This window comes from Oncorhynchus mykiss, chromosome 18 (genome assembly GCF_057628025.1).
Source record: "Oncorhynchus mykiss isolate SJ-2025 chromosome 18, ASM5762802v1, whole genome shotgun sequence".
Classification (NCBI taxonomy): Eukaryota; Metazoa; Chordata; class Actinopteri; order Salmoniformes; family Salmonidae; genus Oncorhynchus; species Oncorhynchus mykiss.
The window spans coordinates 25,597,501-25,619,020 of record NC_143039.1 but is presented as its reverse complement, the minus strand read 5'-3'; the positions used below and the strand labels follow the sequence as shown (position 1 = coordinate 25,619,020).

Genomic DNA, 21,520 nt, shown 5'->3' with positions numbered 1-21,520 from the left:
GCTATTGTTTATAAGAGCAGTCCCCCCCCCCAAATAAAAATAAAACACGATTGCGTTAAAATAACCATTATGCCATTTGCTAAGACTCCCCCCATTTTGACATGTGGACGTGTTGTCACTCTCACCCTGACACTTTTTCGGTCTTAGCTGAGGTATTTTATCATTTATATCAGAATGGTCATATTCTGAGGCCACTTTAGCGCTCAATCAATGACGATTTACTAGGCTTTTCCCGTTGACGGACATATTGAAGATAAATCAATGACAGGAGTTTTTAATTGGTTAAAACCAATGACTATTTGATGTTGAAAGTGCAAGTCAGTATTGTGCATTTACTGGTCTTTGTGGTGATCTTAGGAGGCCGTACTACTTTTAGCTAGTACGCTTTATCCTGACACCAAATGCAGCTTTTAGCAGTCAGGATGGCCGAGCGGTCTAAGGCGCTGCGTTCAGGTCGCAGTCTCCCCTGGAGGCGTGGGTTCGAATCCCACTTCTGACATACTTTTAACGCCTGCATGTCATACTGCTTTGCAAGAACCAGTTAATGAGAGGTTGAAAGAGAATTGCACGAATTTCACAGGCGGGCCACAAACAGGCAAGGATAAGGATAAGCCTAATGATCATACTTGTTCACAAGAACGGAAATATAAAATAGCGGTACATAGTACGAATATATCAACATCAATCAGTATTATTTATGGTAAGAAAGAGCTTGCTAATGTTTATAAGAGCAGTTCCATTGTTCCTTTAGCGAATCCTAGTGGTGAGATGGTGTATATGCACCCTGGGCTGACGAAACCAGGATAAATGATTAATTTCTCTTTCTTTGGTGCTGGCTGAGCGAGAGGAAACTATTAGTAGCCTAGCCTATGTCAATTTAAACTTTTACCCGATTCACTGTAAGTTATATAATTTGAAAAATATATGACCGATTACAAGACCACATAAAGATGAATAAATCAGAAGGGACACGTAATATTTGACAGAAGTCAGGATGGCCGAGCGGTCTAAGGCGCTGCGTTCAGGTCGCAGTCTCCCCTGGAGGCGTGGGTTCGAATCCCACTTCTGACATACTTTTAACGCCTGCATGTCATACTGCGTTGCAAGAACCAGTTGACAAATAAGTGGCTTAAGATAATGGAAATTACATCCAGTTAACATGAGCAGTGAATAACTATCGTATTTTTAACATTCTGCAAAAACAGCTAGTTGACGAGAGGTTGAAAGAGAATTGCACGAATTTCACAGGCGGGCCACAAACAGGCAAATAACAAAAGGTATCTCGGAACGCACAACTCGTCGGTCGTTGTCACTGGATTGTATTGGTGGGAAGAAAAAAATATGGTGTGCAGGGTAATCGAAGTCGCTGCATCTAAAGTCAAGCCACGGGTCACAGGTGAGACCCCTTTTTAACCCCCCCCCCCCAAATAAAAATAAAACACGATTGCGTTAAAATAACCATTATGCCATTTGCTAAGACTCCCCCCATTTTGACATGTGGACGTGTTGTCACTCTCACCCTGATGGTTGCTGATACTTCCAGACACTTTTTTGGTCTTAGCTGAGGTATTTTATCATTTATATCAGAATGGTCATATTCTGAGGCCACTTTAGCGCTCAATCAATGACGATTTACTAGGCTTTTCCCGTTGACGGACATATTGAAGATAAATCAATGACAGGAGTTTTTAATTGGTTAAAACCAATGACTATTTGATGTTGAAAGTGCAAGTCAGTATTGTGCATTTACTGGTCTTTGTGGTGATCTTAGGAGGCCGTACCTATATCTACTTTTAGCTAGTACGCTTTATCCTGACACCAAATGCAGCTTTTAGCAGTCAGGAAGAACCAGTTAATGAGAGGTTGAAAGAGAATTGCACGAATTTCACAGGCGGGCCACAAACAGGCAAGGATAAGGATAAGCCTAATGATCATACTTGTTCACAAGAACGGAAATATAAAATAGCGGTACATAGTACGAATATATCAACATCAATCAGTATTATTTATGGTAAGAAAGAGCTTGCTAATGTTTATAAGAGCAGTTCCATTGTTCCTTTAGCGAATCCTAGTGGTGAGATGGTGTATATGCACCCTGGGCTGACGAAACCAGGATAAATGATTAATTTCTCTTTCTTTGGTGCTGGCTGAGCGAGAGGAAACTATTAGTAGCCTAGCCTATGTCAATTTAAACTTTTACCCGATTCACTGTAAGTTATATAATTTGAAAAATATATGACCGATTACAAGACCACATAAAGATGAATAAATCAGAAGGGACACGTAATATTTGACAGAAGTCAGGATGGCCGAGCGGTCTAAGGCGCTGCGTTCAGGTCGCAGTCTCCCCTGGAGGCGTGGGTTCGAATCCCACTTCTGACATACTTTTAACGCCTGCATGTCATACTGCGTTGCAAGAACCAGTTGACAAATAAGTGGCTTAAGATAATGGAAATTACATCCAGTTAACATGAGCAGTGAATAACTATCGTATTTTTAACATTCTGCAAAAACAGCTAGTTGACGAGAGGTTGAAAGAGAATTGCACGAATTTCACAGGCGGGCCACAAACAGGCAAATAACAAAAGGTATCTCGGAACGCACAACTCGTCGGTCGTTGTCACTGGATTGTATTGGTGGGAAGAAAAAAATATGGTGTGCAGGGTAATCGAAGTCGCTGCATCTAAAGTCAAGCCACGGGTCACAGGTGAGACCCCTTTTTAACCCCCCCCCCCCAAATAAAAATAAAACACGATTGCGTTAAAATAACCATTATGCCATTTGCTAAGACTCCCCCCATTTTGACATGTGGACGTGTTGTCACTCTCACCCTGATGGTTGCTGATACTTCCAGACACTTTTTCGGTCTTAGCTGAGGTATTTTATCATTTATATCAGAATGGTCATATTCTGAGGCCACTTTAGCGCTCAATCAATGACGATTTACTAGGCTTTTCCCGTTGACGGACATATTGAAGATAAATCAATGACAGGAGTTTTTAATTGGTTAAAACCAATGACTATTTGATGTTGAAAGTGCAAGTCAGTATTGTGCATTTACTGGTCTTTGTGGTGATCTTAGGAGGCCGTACCTATATCTACTTTTAGCTAGTACGCTTTATCCTGACACCAAATGCAGCTTTTAGCAGTCAGGATGGCCGAGCGGTCTAAGGCGCTGCGTTCAGGTCGCAGTCTCCCCTGGAGGCGTGGGTTCGAATCCCACTTCTGACATACTTTTAACGCCTGCATGTCATACTGCTTTGCAAGAACCAGTTAATGAGAGGTTGAAAGAGAATTGCACGAATTTCACAGGCGGGCCACAAACAGGCAAGGATAAGGATAAGCCTAATGATCATACTTGTTCACAAGAACGGAAATATAAAATAGCGGTACATAGTACGAATATATCAACATCAATCAGTATTATTTATGGTAAGAAAGAGCTTGCTAATGTTTATAAGAGCAGTTCCATTGTTCCTTTAGCGAATCCTAGTGGTGAGATGGTGTATATGCACCCTGGGCTGACGAAACCAGGATAAATGATTAATTTCTCTTTCTTTGGTGCTGGCTGAGCGAGAGGAAACTATTAGTAGCCTAGCCTATGTCAATTTAAACTTTTACCCGATTCACTGTAAGTTATATAATTTGAAAAATATATGACCGATTACAAGACCACATAAAGATGAATAAATCAGAAGGGACACGTAATATTTGACAGAAGTCAGGATGGCCGAGCGGTCTAAGGCGCTGCGTTCAGGTCGCAGTCTCCCCTGGAGGCGTGGGTTCGAATCCCACTTCTGACATACTTTTAAGGCCTGCATGTCATACTGCGTTGCAAGAACCAGTTGACAAATAAGTGGCTTAAGATAATGGAAATTACATCCAGTTAACATGAGCAGTGAATAACTATCGTATTTTTAACATTCTGCAAAAACAGCTAGTTGACGAGAGGTTGAAAGAGAATTGCACGAATTTCACAGGCGGGCCACAAACAGGCAAATAACAAAAGGTATCTCGGAACGCACAACTCGTCGGTCGTTGTCACTGGATTGTATTGGTGGGAAGAAAAAAATATGGTGTGCAGGGTAATCGAAGTCGCTGCATCTAAAGTCAAGCCACGGGTCACAGGTGAGACCCCTTTTTAACCCCCCCCCCCCCCAAATAAAAATAAAACACGATTGCGTTAAAATAACCATTATGCCATTTGCTAAGACTCCCCCCATTTTGACATGTGGACGTGTTGTCACTCTCACCCTGATGGTTGCTGATACTTCCAGACACTTTTTCGGTCTTAGCTGAGGTATTTTATCATTTATATCAGAATGGTCATATTCTGAGGCCACTTTAGCGCTCAATCAATGACGAATTACTAGGCTTTTCCCGTTGACGGACATATTGAAGATAAATCAATGACAGGAGTTTTTAATTGGTTAAAACCAATGACTATTTGATGTTGAAAGTGCAAGTCAGTATTGTGCATTTACTGGTCTTTGTGGTGATCTTAGGAGGCCGTACCTATATCTACTTTTAGCTAGTACGCTTTATCCTGACACCAAATGCAGCGTTTAGCAGTCAGGATGGCCGAGCGGTCTAAGGCGCTGCGTTCAGGTCGCAGTCTCCCCTGGAGGCGTGGGTTCGAATCCCACTTCTGACATGCTTTTAACGCCTGCATGTCATACTGCTTTGCAAGAACCAGTTAATGAGAGGTTGAAAGAGAATTGCACGAATTTCACAGGCGGGCCACAAACAGGCAAGGATAAGGATAAGCCTAATGATCATACTTGTTCACAAGAACGGAAATATAAAATAGCGGTACATAGTACGAATATATCAACATCAATCAGTATTATTTATGGTAAGAAAGAGCTTGCTAATGTTTATAAGAGCAGTTCCATTGTTCCTTTAGCGAATCCTAGTGGTGAGATGGTGTATATGCACCCTGGGCTGACGAAACCAGGATAAATGATTAATTTCTCTTTCTTTGGTGCTGGCTGAGCGAGAGGAAACTATTAGTAGCCTAGCCTATGTCAATTTAAACTTTTACCCGATTCACTGTAAGTTATATAATTTGAAAAATATATGACCGATTACAAGACCACATAAAGATGAATAAATCAGAAGGGACACGTAATATTTGACAGAAGTCAGGATGGCCGAGCGGTCTAAGGCGCTGCGTTCAGGTCGCAGTCTCCCCTGGAGGCGTGGGTTCGAATCCCACTTCTGACATACTTTTAACGCCTGCATGTCATACTGCGTTGCAAGAACCAGTTGACAAATAAGTGGCTTAAGATAATGGAAATTACATCCAGTTAACATGAGCAGTGAATAACTATCGTATTTTTAACATTCTGCAAAAACAGCTAGTTGACGAGAGGTTGAAAGAGAATTGCACGAATTTCACAGGCGGGCCACAAACAGGCAAATAACAAAAGGTATCTCGGAACGCACAACTCGTCGGTCGTTGTCACTGGATTGTATTGGTGGGAAGAAAAAAATATGGTGTGCAGGGTAATCGAAGTCGCTGCATCTAAAGTCAAGCCACGGGTCACAGGTGAGACCCCTTTTTAACCCCCCCCCCAAATAAAAATAAAACACGACTGCGTTAAAATAACCATTATGCCATTTGCTAAGACTCCCCCCATTTTGACATGTGGACGTGTTGTCACTCTCACCCTGATGGTTGCTGATACTTCCAGACACTTTTTCGGTCTTAGCTGAGGTATTTTATCATTTATATCAGAATGGTCATATTCTGAGGCCACTTTAGCGCTCAATCAATGACGATTTACTAGGCTTTTCCCGTTGACGGACATATTGAAGATAAATCAATGACAGGAGTTTTTAATTGGTTAAAACCAATGACTATTTGATGTTGAAAGTGCAAGTCAGTATTGTGCATTTACTGGTCTTTGTGGTGATCTTAGGAGGCCGTACCTATATCTACTTTTAGCTAGTACGCTTTATCCTGACACCAAATGCAGCGTTTAGCAGTCAGGATGGCCGAGCGGTCTAAGGCGCTGCGTTCAGGTCGCAGTCTCCCCTGGAGGCGTGGGTTCGAATCCCACTTCTGACATGCTTTTAACGCCTGCATGTCATACTGCTTTGCAAGAACCAGTTAATGAGAGGTTGAAAGAGAATTGCACGAATTTCACAGGCGGGCCACAAACAGGCAAGGATAAGGATAAGCCTAATGATCATACTTGTTCACAAGAACGGAAATATAAAATAGCGGTACATAGTACGAATATATCAACATCAATCAGTATTATTTATGGTAAGAAAGAGCTTGCTAATGTTTATAAGAGCAGTTCCATTGTTCCTTTAGCGAATCCTAGTGGTGAGATGGTGTATATGCACCCTGGGCTGACGAAACCAGGATAAATGATTAATTTCTCTTTCTTTGGTGCTGGCTGAGCGAGAGGAAACTATTAGTAGCCTAGCCTATGTCAATTTAAACTTTTACCCGATTCACTGTAAGTTATATAATTTGAAAAATATATGACCGATTACAAGACCACATAAAGATGAATAAATCAGAAGGGACACGTAATATTTGACAGAAGTCAGGATGGCCGAGCGGTCTAAGGCGCTGCGTTCAGGTCGCAGTCTCCCCTGGAGGCGTGGGTTCGAATCCCACTTCTGACATACTTTTAACGCCTGCATGTCATACTGCGTTGCAAGAACCAGTTGACAAATAAGTGGCTTAAGATAATGGAAATTACATCCAGTTAACATGAGCAGTGAATAACTATCGTATTTTTAACATTCTGCAAAAACAGCTAGTTGACGAGAGGTTGAAAGAGAATTGCACGAATTTCACAGGCGGGCCACAAACAGGCAAATAACAAAAGGTATCTCGGAACGCACAACTCGTCGGTCGTTGTCACTGGATTGTATTGGTGGGAAGAAAAAAATATGGTGTGCAGGGTAATCGAAGTCGCTGCATCTAAAGTCAAGCCACGGGTCACAGGTGAGACCCCTTTTTAACCCCCCCCCCCCAAATAAAAATAAAACACGATTGCGTTAAAATAACCACTATGCCATTTGCTAAGACTCCCCCCATTTTGACATGTGGACGTGTTGTCACTCTCACCCTGATGGTTGCTGATACTTCCAGACACTTTTTCGGTCTTATCTGAGATATTTTATCATTTATATCAGAATGGTCATATTCTGAGGCCACTTTAGCGCTCAATCAATGACGATTTACTAGGCTTTTCCTGTTGACGGACATATTGAAGATAAATCAATGACAGGAGTTTTTAATTGATTAAAAATTGATTAAAACCAATGACTATTTGATGTGGAAAGTGCAAGTCAGTATTGTGCATTTACTGGTCTTTGTGGTGATCTTAGGAGGCCGTACCTATATCTACTTTTAGCTAGTACGCTTTATCCTGACACCAAATCCAGGTTTTAGCAGTCAGGATGGCCGTTGTCATGTTCCGTTAGTGACCCTTAGTGGTGAGACGATGTATCTGCACCCTGGGCTACCTTCTTTCTTTGTTTTGTTCTGGCTGAGTGAAGAAACATAAATAATATAATATTCCTATTTCTACTTTTAATGATGCACTTTCTACAGCAAGTCATTACAATGACAAATCGAGTATGTTATAATCGACACATTTGCTGGCCGATGTACGTCAGCATATCGAAGTTTAGACCTCGTGCTGTTGTTACGGATTCAGGATGTCCGAGCGATCTAAGCCTTTGCTGTCGCCGTGAGGCGTGGTGTTGAATTCCTCTTCTGAAAGTTCTTTATCGCCCGTCTGTCACAGAGAAGTCATTCCAAATCATGGTGTTATACATAACATGTTGGTGAAGTCTAAATGAAAAGTTATTGAAAGAGGTGAATTAGCCAGAAGTTACTAGTACAGTAGTCTAGATTGAGGACCGATGGACTAAGGGCGATGGACTAAAAATGAATTGGGATCTTCCCTCGCAGGTTTGAATCCTGCCGAGAACGGTATAATTGTTTGTCCGTTTCTGTCACAAGATCCCAATGATCCCCGTCTTCAATACTCAAATTGCATGACCTTTGACCACACGAGGGCGCCCTCCACTTTCACGTATCAGCTATGTAAAAACATTATGAACACCTTCCTAATATTGAGTTGAGCCTGGACTCTAGTCAGGGCATGTACTACAAGGTGTCAAAAACATTCCAGAGTGATGCTGGCCCATGTTGACTCCAAAGCTTCCCACAGTTGCATCAATTTGGCTGTATGTCATTTGAGTAGTGGGCTATTCCTGATACACAGAAAACTGATGAGTGTGAAAACCCCAGCAGCGTTGCAGTTCTTGACACAAACCGGTGCGCCTGGCACCTACTACCATGCCCTGTTCAAAGGCACTTAAATATTTTGTGTTGCCCATTCACCCTCTGAATGGCACACATACACAATCCATGTCTCAATTGTCTCAAGGCTTAAAAATCTTTCTTTATCCTGTCTCCTCCCCTTCATCTAAACTGATTGAAGTGGATTTAACAAGTGACATCAATAAGAGATCATATCTTTCATCTGGTCAGTGTATGTCATGGAAAGAGCAGGTGTTCTTCATATTTAGTATACTCTTTATGGCTCTGGTATGGTGTTTGCGAGGCATCGCCTGTATTCATTTCAGTAACTCTATGTCAGTGAAAGGTTAAAGAAATAGTCCATTCTCAAATCAGATTCATCTGGCTTCAACATGTCTCGATTTAAAGGCATAGTCTGTGATTTGGTAAGCTGACAGTTGATATTGGGGAAATATTATGTCACCCGTAGGTACAGAATAAGAATGTGTGTGTGTGTGATATGGCTTCTTCTGTGCATCTTCACATTTTAATTATAGAGTAGGCATTAATTGGAGCAGTTATCATGTACTGTAGCATATGCTATGTTACACCCTCCCAACACACACACACAGGAGATTTAGCCCAGAATCACTTATTAAATATTTAAACTGGGGTAGTAATGTGTTCTCTTATGCTCTCTCCCCCCCCCCCCCCCCCCTCTCCCTCTCATATCAAATTTGTTTGTCATATGCGCTGAATATAACAGGTCCAATGAAATCAAATCAAATGTATTGGTCACATACACATGTTTAGAAATATGTTATTGCGGGTGTTCCGTAATGATTGTGTTTCGTGCTCCAACAGTGCAGTAATATCTAAAAAGTAATATCTAACCATTTCACAACAATACACACAATACAGACAACCTAAAGAAAAGTAATGAAATTAAGAACATATCAATATTTGGACGAGGAATGTCGGAGCAGAATAGACTAAAATACAGTAGAATAGAATACAGTATATACATATGAGATGAGTAATGCATAGACTAAAATACAGTAGAATATAATACAGTATATACATATGAGATGAGTAATGCATAGACTAAAATACAGTAGAATAGAATACAGTATATACATATGAGATGAGTAATGCATAGACTAAAATACAGTAGAATAGAATACAGTATATACATATGAGATGAGTAATGCATAGACTAAAATACAGTAGAATAGAATACAGTATATACATATGAGATAAGTAATGCAAAATATGTAAACATTTAAAGTGACTAGTGTTCCATTATTAAAGTGGTCAGTGTTTTCAAGTCTATGTATATAGGGCAGCAGCCTCTAAGGTGCTAGTGATGCCCTTTAGATAGAAGCTGTTTTTCAGTCTCTCAGTCCCAGCTTTGATGCACCGGTACTGACCTTGCCTTCTGGATGATAACGGGGTGAACAGGCAGTGGCTCGGTTGGTTGTTGTCCTTGATGATCCTTTTGGCCCTCCTGTGACATCGGGTGCTTTAGGAGTCCTGGAGGGCAGGCAGTGTGCCCCCAGTGATGTGTTGTGCAGACCGCACCACCCTCTAGAGAGCCCTGCAGTTGCGGGCAGTACAGCTGTCGTACCAAGCGGTGATACAGCCCGACAGGATGCTCTCAATTGTGCATCTGTGAATGTTTGTGAGGGTTTTAGGTGCCAAGCCACATTTCTTCAGCCTCCTGAGGTTGAAGAGGCGCTGTTGCGCCTTCTTCACCACATTGTTTGTGTGGGTGAATCCTTTCAGTTGGTCAGTGATGTGTACGCCGAGGAACTTGAAGCTTTCCACCTTCTTCACTGCAGTCCCCTCGATGTGGATAGGGGGGTGCTCCCTCTGCTGTTTCCTGAAGTCCACCATCATCTCCTTTGTTTTGTTGACGTTGAGTGAGAGGTTATTTTCCTGGCACCACACTCCCAGGGCCCTCACCTCCTCCCTATAGGCTGTCTCGTGTAGACCTTACCGTGAAATGCTTACTTACAAGCCCTTAACCAACAATGCAGTTCAAGAAATAGAGTTAGGAAAATATTTACTAAATAAACTCAAGTAAAAAAATAAAACAAAAAGTAACAGAATAAAATAACAATAATGAGGCTATATGCAGAGGGTACCGGTACCGAGTCAATGTGCAAGGGTACAGGTTAGTGGAGGTAATTTGTTCAAATAGGTATGGGTCAACGTAAATAGTCCAGGTGGCCATTTGATTAACTGTTCAGCAGTCTTATGGCTTGAGGGTAGAAGCTGTTAAGGAACCTTTTGGATCTAGACTTGGCGCACCGGTACCACTTGCCGTACGGTAGCAGAGAGAACAGTCTATGACTCTCTCCCCCTTCTCTCCCTCTCTCTCTCCCATGTCTCTGTCTCATTCTCTTTCTGTCTTTCGCTTTCTATGTGAAGGTATGTTGTCGTGGCACTCTAGGGGAAACAGGGCGTGATATGCTCAGGTGATTCCATGGAAGACACTGGGTGAAGAAAACAAGCATGCACACCTGCAGACATATTGCAAACCCACACACACGCACACACACACACACACACACACACACACACACACACTTGTCTAAGACAATATCTTTTTGCCTCCTGTCTCAGCCTCCAGTATTTATGCTGCAGTAGTTTGTATGTCGGGGGGCTAGGGTCAGTTTGTTATATCTGGAGTACTTCTCCTGTTCTATTCGGTGTCCTGTGTGAATTTAAGTGTGCTCTCTCTGATTCTCTCTTTCTCTCTTTCTTTCTTTCTCTCTCTCGGAGGACCTGAGCCCTAGGACCATGCCTCAAGACTACCTGACATGATGACTCCTTGCTGTCCCCAGTCCACCTGGCCGTGCTGCTGCTCCAGTTTCAACTGTTCTGCCTTATTATTATTGGACCATGCTGGTCATTTATGAACATTTGAACATCTTGGCCATGTTCTGTTATAATCTCCACCCGGCACAGCCAGAAGAGGACTGGCCACCCCACATAGCCTGGTTCCTCTCTAGGTTTCTTCCTAGGTTTTGGCCTTTCTAGGGAGTTTTTCCTAGCCACCGTGCTTCTACACCTGAATTGCTTGCTGTTTGGGGTTTTAGGCTGGGTTTCTGTACAGCACTTTGAGATATCAGCTGATGTACGAAGGGCTATATAAATACATTTAATTTGATTTGATTTGAAGATGTGATACAGTTTTTTCCCAATTGCTAAAACACAATTTTGCAAACTAGGCTCGTTTTATCAAAATACTTAACACAATTCACAAAACCACACACCTAAACTGTAAAATACCTCATATATCCTGCAAAATGAAGCACTGCAATCAAAACTACATATAGCATTATCAAAATCAAATGTTTGCACGAAATGGCACACACTTCATTCATATTACCAGATTTTTGTCTAACCAACTACACACTGTTGGGCATAATGAAAAGCACTCTCATCTTTTGTATGCTTTGCCATAATACTAAAATAGTTCAAATTGTAGAAAATCTTCAGATGCACAGAAATATTTGCAGATACACACACATGCTGTTGAAACAGTTTATTTGTTAACATTTTTCACCAAACAAGTCAGTGCAACATATGCACAGCAGATATATTTCCATTGGACTGAACAAAAATATGCTCACAAAAAAACAGTCAACTGAAAAAGAAAATGGCAGAAAAAATATATAGAAAAAAAAAGAGTCAAGAAAAATAATTAGGCAGCATCTTGCCGCACAGCTGGGTCTGGCCACAACGCCTCGTCCACATCACAGCTGGGTCTGGCCACAACGCCTCGTCCACAACACAGCTGGGTCTGGCCACAACGCCTCGTCCACAACACAGCTGGGTCTGGCCACAACGCCTCGTCCACATCACAGCTGGGTCTGCCCACAACGCCTCGTCCACAACACAGCTGGGTCTGGCCACAACGCCTCGTCCACATCACAGCTGGGTCTGGCCACAACGCCTCGTCCACATCACAGCTGGGTCTGGCCACAACGCCTCGTCCACATCACAGCTGGGTCTGGCCACAACGCCTCGTCCACATCACAGCTGGGTCTGGCCACAACGCCTCGTCCACATCACAGGCAATATCTTCCCTTGCTAGACATCGAGGGAAGAAGCGCCTTGAGTGCCTTATCCATCCCTGAATCGCACCCACATCAATCTCATCACATGCCTCTTCCATAGCCTGCACAAGAGGAATGTGCACAACGGGCTGCCGGTCGTACACCTTCCACCGCCATGCCGAAAATAACTCTTCTATGGGGTTCAGAAATGGTGAGTATGGTGGGAGGTATTGCACGAGAAATGGTGGGTGGTCAGCAAACCAGTTTTGGACTGAGGCTGCACGATGAAAGCTCACGTTGTCCCATACTACAACGTACCGGGTTCTTTGATGATCTGCATCATTCATACGCTCTGGTGGTATGAGAATGTTGTGGAGTCTGTCCAGAAATGTGAGAATATGGGCTGTGTTGTATGGTCCAAGGTTGGCATGACGGTGGAGGACACCATGCGTATTGGAGATGGCAGTGCACATTGTGATGTTCCCACCACGTTGGCCAGGAACATCTATAATGGCTCTGTGGCCAATGACGTTTCTCCCCCTTCGTCTGGTCTTTGCTAGGTTGAACCCAGCCTCATCTATAAAGATGAACTCATGTGGGATTGCATGAGCATCTATTTCCAGTACTCCCTGAAAACATAGAACAAAAGCAGTCAAAATGGTGTTATCCAGTTCACTGGGAAACGATGTTGCGTGTAGTGTACTGCAGTCAATATTGTACTTACATCCACATTTCTTTGAGAGTTTCTCTCAAACGGCACCTTATAAAGTTGTTTCATTCTGATTTGGTTTCGCGTGAGAATGCGAGCCAATGTGGACAGACTGACTCGTTGAATGTTGTTGAAAATGGTGTTGTCCTGGATGATGTGGCTTTGAATTTCTCGTCATCTGATTTCATTATTTTCCAAAACCAAGTTTACAATGTTAGCTTCCTGTACCCCGGTGAACATTTGGCCCCTTCCTCCACCATGGTTGCATCTCTCAGTGCTTTAGAAAAACAAAAAAACTTAATATAGGGCTTGGACAATGCAGCCTAAAGATATTTCCCCCACAGTAGAGTCAATTCTACAGGAAATTTGTGCAGTTAGTGTATGACATCAGCCATTCATGAAGTAAACAGGTCTCACCCAACTGATACACTGTGACATGGGGTGTACTATGTAGTGTGAAAGAAATGTTGGTTACATACCTGTACTCCAGTCTCAATGTCCGGATGACACAGGCGACAGTAAAACGGCTCAAGTTGGGCTGCACTCTCTGACATGATCAACTAAGGTTGCTCTGATTTCATTTGAAAGATGTTGTCTTCTTTGGCCATGAACTCCTCTACCAGCTCTACCCATACCTCTCACTCTTCCTCCCCCTCTCATTCTCACCCTCCCTCTTCCTCTCTCTGCAACGGCTTCCATTGTTGTTGTAAAACAAAAGGTGCTCACCTGCGGTCTTTTCATAGTGCTTACTTCCTGATTGAAGTGGTAACAATTAACCATTGAGGTGTTTGGCCAGGTGGCACATGTATTGGCCAATTAGCTCATGTAGTGTCATTTTGAATGGCAGTGTTTTGAAATGGCAAACATGTGACTCTATGTCAGATTGTTGTGTCTTATGCAGAGAACCGTGTGCAGTGCATTTAAAAAGTGCCATTTTGAATTGCAAAATGTGTGTAAAGCAGAAAATGTGTTTAGACTTTTGGAGACTTGAGAAGAGGTGTTGCTCTCTGTGTGTCAGTTTAAATAATTGTGCTGTGCATGTCATTTTAGTGTGTTAGCAATTGGAAAAAACTGTAATAGCCGTGCCTGTATAATGTATTGGATTTGACATTAGCTTGGATGAGTTTGGCATTGGCTTAGATATCACTTTACTAACTCAACCTGCATGTACATAATTACCTCAATTACCTCGACACCGGTGCCCCCCCCCCCCCCCCCCCCCCCCCCCCGCACATTGACACATTGACTCTGTATCGGTACCCCCTGTATATAGCCCCGCTATTGTTATTTACTGCTGCTCTTTAATTATTTGTTATTCTTATCTCTTACTTTTTTAGGGATTTTCTTAAACTGCATTGTTGGTTAAGGGCTTGTACGTAATAATTTCACTGTAAGGTCTACCTACACCTGTTGTATTCGGCGCATGTGACCAATAACATTTGATTTGATTAAATGGTGTGCATGACTAATAGTTCCTAAGAAGTTCTTGGCAAGGCAAACCTGTCTGTAGATTTCTCACGTGTTAACATGTCTTATTTTGGTATAGTGATACTGAAGGAGCCCAATTATATGGTTCCTCTGCATGTGTTGCTTTGGCTTAATCCTTATAATCCTGATCTCCGACCAAAACAGTTCCAGAGTATTTCTCTGTTATAGTGAGTGACAGGTCATGACAACACACCTCTACCCTGTTCTATTCTCAGGAAACATTTTTAATCTGTTCTATTCTCAGGAAACATTTCTAATCTGTTCTATTCTCAGGAAACATTTATACTCTGTTCTATTCTCAGGAAACATCTCTACTCTGTTCTATTCTCAGGAAACATTTTTAATCTGTTCTATTCTCAGGAAACATTTCTAATCTGTTCTATTCTCAGGAAACATTTATACTCTGTTCTATTCTCAGGAAACATTTTTAATCTGTTCTATTCTCAGGAAACATTTCTAATCTGTTCTATTCTCAGGAAACATTTCTAATCTGTTCTATTCTCAGGAAACATCTCTACTCTGTTCTATTCTCAGGAAACATTTCTAATCTGTTCTATTCTCAGGAAACATTTCTAATCTGTTCTATTCTCAGGACAACATCTCTACTCTGTTCTATTTTAAGGACAACATCTCTACTCTGTTCTATTTTAAGGACAACATCTCTACTCTGTTCTATTTTAAGGACAACATCTCTACTCTGTTCTATTTTAAGGACAACATCTCTACTCTGTTCTATTTTAAGGACAACATCTCTACTCTGTTCTATTTTAAGGACAACATCTCTACTCTGTTCTATTTTAAGGACAACATCTCTACTCTGTTATATTTTAAGGACAACATCTCTACTCTGTTCCATTCTCAGGAATAATCTATATTATATTGCCTTTAGCTCTCTGTTATAAAACACATGGTTATTCTCAATGGGATAAAGGACAAATATAACCAAACAAAAAATAACTAAATGGGCCGCATTGAATGAAACTTCTCTATTCTGAACGTCTGATTAGTTCCTATACACAACACTATGTTCATAATACATACATAATATATTAGTAATAATACTACATTCTAAAACATTTCAATATGAAAGAGATGTGACGTACAACAAAGTTGATTGGCCCTTGTTGAACTCATAGCTATGTTTCCATTTTTTAAATCCCTTTTACAAGAAGTCCAACTTCACCTAACATCATTACTAAACGTTAGACAAACCAGTTACCACACCCCGGTGTCAGGGACGGCTTACTCTGGAACTCCTTTCGTCACTACTGAGTTTTAAATAATTAAATGAATCAAATTGGGCATTCCTCTGGAGTGGGAGTGGTTTGCAGATTTGCCCCGCCCGCGTTGTCTTTGATTGACATAGCTCAAAAGCAGCAGCAGCCAGCGAACAGTGAGTTCTCGCTCTGTCGGTTGAACCTACAGACGTGGATTCGGTGCTGCTGCTGATAATGTTCACGTCCGGTTATAGTCACACACCAGCATCTCTGCTCTAGCAGACTTTTTTAACGTCGGTCACCTCTAAGTCTACTGACAAACGGGGATATATTATATTCTCTCTTTTTCATTTTCTCTGTCGCCATCTCTCTGTCGCTTATCGGTGAGAAAGGGCTCGTTTCCCCGAGGAAGAGGGCAGCCTATAGCGGTGGCCAAGGGCATTTACTCCGTGGTCTCGTTGTCTGGATGATTTCTGATTCTGGTGATTTTCACAATATTTTATTTGAATCATGGCGACTGATTCCCCTGCCCGGAGTCTGGATGAGATCGATCTGTCTGCTCTACGGGTAAGATAAACCCGGGTCTACATCATGTATCTGTTTCAGTATCAGAGATGGCTACTACTCTCTCTCTCTCTCTCTCTCTCTCTCTCTCTCTCTCTCTCTCTCTCTCTCTCTCTCTCTCTCTCTCTCTCTCTCTCTCTCTCTCTCTCTCTCTCTCTCTCTCTCTCTCTCTCTCTCTCTCTCTCTCTCTCTCTCTCTGTGTGTGTGTGTGTGAGACAACGCTTCTAAAATGGGTCAAATTCCCCATCCCAACATACAACCACCAACATGGCAGACTGGCCTACCGATGTTTGTGCATGAGCAAAATATATCCAAATATCGAATTATGCAGGCCTATATAGCACTGTTCATAGCCTAATGGCAGGTGGTTAAACATTGTAACACAACAGAGGAACATACTCAGTGGAAAAACGTCAACCAAGTTTTTCTCTTTCGGCTGATTTACTAACGACTAACCTAGATAAACAAAGGTTAGGTATGAAATAGCATGACAGCATAGCCATGTAATCTGATGTCGTGGTTTGAGAGGGGGGGGGGGGGGGGGTCTCGACTTTTAGGTCTGAATATGTCGCTTTCATTGAGCCAGTCCGTGGTGGAATGTAGCCTACATATTTACACACACACACACACACACAAAGAGAATGTTAATGTGGGTCTACGAAAACAGCCTGATAGCCTTCATGTGCATCTACTGTATGAATACATTAAGGCATTCATGCATACAGTGTATTTCTGTGTGCATGTGTGAACAACAAATGTCACTCACTGTTAACACGGGTAGAGAGAGTCCTCTACAAAGGATACTATTCAATAATCACTGTGTATCTATTTACATGTCATATATTGTCTCTATTACATTACCTTGATATATTGAATATGCCAATATGGTTATATGTTGGTATAACCATCAGTGTAGATGCTAAACTCTGCTAAGCCAGTAATGCTAGTGGCTAGGCTACCTGTAGACTGTGTTGTCTGTGCACTCTTAGAAAAAATGGTTCCAAATGGGTTCTGCGGCTATCCCCATAGGAGAACCCTTTTTGTTTCCAGGTAGAACTATTTTGTTTTCCATGTAGAACCCTGTGTGGAAAGGGTTCTACATGGAACCCAAAAGGGTTGTACCTGGAACCAAACGTGGTTCTTCAAAGGGTTCTCCTATGGGGACAGCCAAAAAAAGCTTTATGGTTCTAGATGGGAATTGTTTTCCAAGTGTAGACGGGGGCAGTAGGCTACTGTGGCTGTTGCTGCACTCTCTGGTTCTAATGTTAACCCTGAGCAAAGACACACACACACACACACACACACACACACACACACACTATGATGGATACACCTACTCTGCAAGATGATGTGTGTGTGTTTACATTTGTTTGTGTGTGTGGTCAGGTACTGGGTATACGCTAAGCTAATGCCATATGACCCACAGACTAGTATAAAGGATGATAGGTTGGGTTGGGAAGAGCAAGTCTAGCTGAGCTGTACAGTGGCCTGTTCAGGTTGTGCAGAGCCAGTCTAGCTGAGATGTACAGTGGCCTGTTCAGGTTATGCAGAGCCAGTCTAGCTGAGATGTACAGTGGCCTATTGAGGTTGCCAGGTTGTGCAGAGCCAGTCTAGCTGAGCTGTACAGTGGCCTGTTCAGGTTGTGCAGAGCCAGTCTAGCTGAGATGTACAGTGGCCTGTTCAGGTTATGCAGAGCCAGTCTAGCTGAGATGTACAGTGGCCTATTGAGGTTGCCAGGTTGTGCAGAGCCAGTCTAGCTGAGCTGTACAGTGGCCTGTTCAGGTTATGCAGAGCCAGTCTAGCTGAGCTGTACAGTGGCCTGTTCAGGTTGTGCAGAGCCAGTCTAGCTGAGATGTACAGTGGCCTGTTCAGGTTGTGCAGAGCCAGTCTAGCTGAGATGTACAGTGGCCTATTCAGGTTGTGCAGAGCCAGTCTAGCTGAGCTGTACAGTGGCCTGTTCAGGTTGTGCAGAGCCAGTCTAGCTGAGCTGTACAGTGGCCTGTTCAGGTTGTGCAGAGCCAGTCTAGCTGAGATGTACAGTGGCCTGTTCAGGTTGTGCAGAGCCAGCCTAGCTGAGATGTGCAGTGGCCTGTTCAGGTTGTGCAGAGCCAGTCTAGCTGTGCTGTACAGGGGCCTGTGTGGATTACAGTTCTCCACCAGTCAGTCACAGACATTAATCCACTGGTCAGTGGGTCACTGGCTAGACTGGCCTAGGAACCGCTGGACAGACGAGTGTGTGTGTGTTGGGAAATCCTGACTGAGAAGTGGTCAGAGAATTGGTGATACAACACACACACACACACACACACACACACACACACACACACACACACACACACACACACACACACACACACACACACACACACACACACACACACACACACACACACACACACACAGTCAGTCAGCTAATGACATCAACAGCACTGACCACACACACACACACACACACACACAATTATAGAGTGAGGAGCTGATGAATGAGAGGGACAAAGGCAAAGTGAAAAAGGGGGAACGAGGAAGGGAGAGAGAAAAATAGATGGAGAGCGAGAGAAAGAGAGAAAGAGAGAGATTGAGTGCCAGTAATGTCACCCTATCCTCCACTACTTTTGGCCAGAACACTAGCTGTTATAGACGACACTCTCAACCTAAACCCACCTACGCCCTAGAACTGACCTGCATACATCTTATTCATGAATTATCTGGGTGTGTCACACTTAAATGTCTCCCCCTGAATGTGTCTGGGTGATCTAATGAACAGCTGAGCCACAAGACCCCCTTATTCACACTATTTCCCTAGCCTCTCACATACACACTCATAGACACACACACACTTTAGAGCCATAGAGTTTGAAGAATGTATACAAGGTCTCGCGAGGAGCTAAACAGAGAATAAGATTCATCAACAGAGAGAACACGTTTGTGTATGAGTACAGTACATTAGAGTCCTTCTCTCATGACAGTGGTTGTTTAGATAGGACCAGTTACAACGTGAGTCCCATCATTCACTAACCCACTACAATCTAATCATCTCACACACAACCTGTGAGCCCATTCTGTTGTATTAAATAGTCATGATAACGGACACTTTTCTATCAGCTAGCCTGAGGATATGAATGAACTGGAGCAGCAACAACACTCTGTTAGACTCTGTACACACACACACACACACACACACACACACACACACACACACACACACACACACACACACACACACACTTGATCACTAACCCTTGTGTGGGCTTGTTTAGAAGAGTGAGTGTTTCTGTGTTTCTCATGATACCACAGGAGGTAAAGAAGGAGAGATGAGGAGATAGCTAGAGAGAGAACATAAAAGAGAGTAGAAGTGCCACAGTGGTGCTTAGATACTGCTGGAATGAGAGATGGAGGGAGAGACAGATGGAATGAGAGACAGATGGAGGGAGAGACCGATGGAATGAGAGATGGAGGGAGAGACAGATGGAATGAGAGATGGAGGGAGAGACAGATGGAATGAGAGATGGAGGGAGAGACAGATGGAATGAGAGATGGATGGAGAGACAGATGGAATGAGAGATGGATGGAGAGACCGATGGAATGAGAGATGGAGGGAGAGACAGATGGAGGGAGAGACAGATGGAATGAGAGATGGATGGAGAGACAGATGGAATTAGAGATGGAGGGAGAGACAGATGGAATGAGAGACAGATGGAGGGAGAGACAGATGGAATGAGAGATGGATGGAGAGACCGATGGAATGAGAGATGGAGGGAGAGACAGATGGAATGAGAGATGGAGGGAGAGACCGATGGAGGGAGAGACAGATGGAATGAGAGATGGAGGGAGAGAGATGGAATGAGAGACAGATGGAATGAGAGATGGAGGGAGAGACAGATGGAATGAGAGATGGATTGAGAGATGGACGGAGAGACAGATGGAATGAGAGATGGATGGAGAGACAGATGGAATGAGAGATGGAGGGAGAGACACGGAAAGAGATTAAAACTGCCATAGCCAAAAAGGCTCAAGTCTGTTGGAATGAGAGTGATGGAGAGAGAGAGAGAGAATAAAAGAGTGTGAGAGTTCCATAGCATTTCTCAGAGAAGGGCTGGAATGAGAGAGAACGAGACTGTGAGAGCTACATATATCTACTCTTGCTGGCTGGAGATGAATGGAGAGAGAGAGAAAGAGAGAGTTGGAAGAGAGTGAACGAAAGAGAGAGTGAGGGCTACAGAGGGGGGAGTTGAATTCCAGCTATTGTTGGAATGACATAGCAACACAGCAAAGAGGGAGGTGTGTGTGTGTGTGTGTGTGTGTGTGTGTGTGTGTGTGTGTGTGTGTGTGTGTGTGTGTGTGTGTGTGTGTGTGTGTGTGTGTGTGTGTGTGTGTGTGTGTGTGTGTGTGTGTGTGTGTGTGTGTGTGTGTGTGTGTGTGTGTGTGTGTGTGTGTGTGAGGTCACTGGGTTCTCTGCTGTGGTCTAGCGGCTCCTCTTGTAGTAACTCTACTGTCTAGTAAGCTAATCATTATGCAGCAACTTTAGCTAGCTATCGACAGTAGCAGTCTATTAGCATCAGCTAGCTTCAAGCTAACAGTCTGTAGCCTATCTCTGGGGGCTAGCATCAAGCTAACAGTCTATATGTTTTGGGGCTGGCATCAAACTAACTGTCTATCTGTGCTAGTATCAAGATAACAGTCTATATGTCTGGGGTGGGGATTAGCATCAAGCTAATGGCCTGTAGCCTATGTTGTTGGGGCTAGCATCAAGCTAACGGTATAGCCTATGTCTGGGGGCTAGCATAAAGCTAACACCTCTATAACTGCCAGCTTCAAGCTAAATGTCTGTACACTCTGTGACTCAGAATTTGTCTCTCTTTAGGACCCAGCAGGCATCTTTGAGCTGGTGGAGTTGGTGGGCAATGGAACCTACGGACAGGTGTACAAGGTAAGACACACACTTCTTTCTCTCTCTCCTGGTCTCCCTCTCTCCCCCCTGGTCTCCCTCTCTCCCCCCTGGTCTCCCTCTCTCCCCCCTGGTGTCCCTCTCTCCCCCCTGGTCTCCCTCTCTCCTCTCCTGGTCTCCCTCTCTCCCCCCTGGTCTCCCTCTCTCTCTCCTGGTCTCCCTCTCTCCCCCCTGGTCTCCCTCTCTCCTCTCCTGGTCTCCCTCTCTCCCCCCTGGTCTCCCTCTCTCCCCCCTGGTCTCCCTCTCTCCCCC

At 43.3% G+C, this 21,520-nt stretch overlaps 1 protein-coding gene and 9 non-coding genes across 20 annotated transcripts in view; all 10 read left to right on the top strand.

Annotated features, from left to right (window-relative positions):
• The first annotated feature begins 416 nt into the window (after positions 1–416).
• trnal-cag (transfer RNA leucine (anticodon CAG)) lies at positions 417–499 on the top strand. Its single transcript has one exon. It is a non-coding gene; the product is annotated as a tRNA-Leu (tRNA).
• A 489-nt stretch (positions 500–988) lies between these two features.
• On the top strand, positions 989–1,071 carry trnal-cag (transfer RNA leucine (anticodon CAG)). Its single transcript has one exon. It is a non-coding gene; the product is annotated as a tRNA-Leu (tRNA).
• Positions 1,072–2,299: 1,228 nt separating this feature from the next.
• trnal-cag (transfer RNA leucine (anticodon CAG)) lies at positions 2,300–2,382 on the top strand. The gene has a single exon. It is a non-coding gene; the product is annotated as a tRNA-Leu (tRNA).
• A 766-nt stretch (positions 2,383–3,148) lies between these two features.
• On the top strand, positions 3,149–3,231 carry trnal-cag (transfer RNA leucine (anticodon CAG)). Its single transcript has one exon. It is a non-coding gene; the product is annotated as a tRNA-Leu (tRNA).
• Positions 3,232–3,720: 489 nt separating this feature from the next.
• On the top strand, positions 3,721–3,803 carry trnal-cag (transfer RNA leucine (anticodon CAG)). Its single transcript has one exon. It is a non-coding gene; the product is annotated as a tRNA-Leu (tRNA).
• Positions 3,804–4,571: 768 nt separating this feature from the next.
• Positions 4,572–4,654, top strand: trnal-cag (transfer RNA leucine (anticodon CAG)). Its single transcript has one exon. It is a non-coding gene; the product is annotated as a tRNA-Leu (tRNA).
• A 489-nt stretch (positions 4,655–5,143) lies between these two features.
• Positions 5,144–5,226, top strand: trnal-cag (transfer RNA leucine (anticodon CAG)). The gene has a single exon. It is a non-coding gene; the product is annotated as a tRNA-Leu (tRNA).
• Positions 5,227–5,990: 764 nt separating this feature from the next.
• Positions 5,991–6,073, top strand: trnal-cag (transfer RNA leucine (anticodon CAG)). The gene has a single exon. It is a non-coding gene; the product is annotated as a tRNA-Leu (tRNA).
• A 489-nt stretch (positions 6,074–6,562) lies between these two features.
• On the top strand, positions 6,563–6,645 carry trnal-cag (transfer RNA leucine (anticodon CAG)). The gene has a single exon. It is a non-coding gene; the product is annotated as a tRNA-Leu (tRNA).
• A 9,088-nt stretch (positions 6,646–15,733) lies between these two features.
• The window catches only part of LOC110528772 (traf2 and NCK-interacting protein kinase), a 53,120-nt gene continuing 47,333 nt past the window's right edge, over positions 15,734–21,520 (top strand). For all 11 annotated transcript variants that reach the window (XM_036952100.2, XM_090207950.1, XM_036952096.2 and 8 more), the window contains exons 1-2: positions 15,734–16,326; positions 21,185–21,250. In XM_036952100.2, coding sequence (XP_036807995.2) covers positions 16,270–16,326; positions 21,185–21,250 — 123 coding nt within the window. In that variant the 5' untranslated portion in view covers positions 15,734–16,269. The remainder of the gene's footprint in view (positions 16,327–21,184; positions 21,251–21,520) is intronic.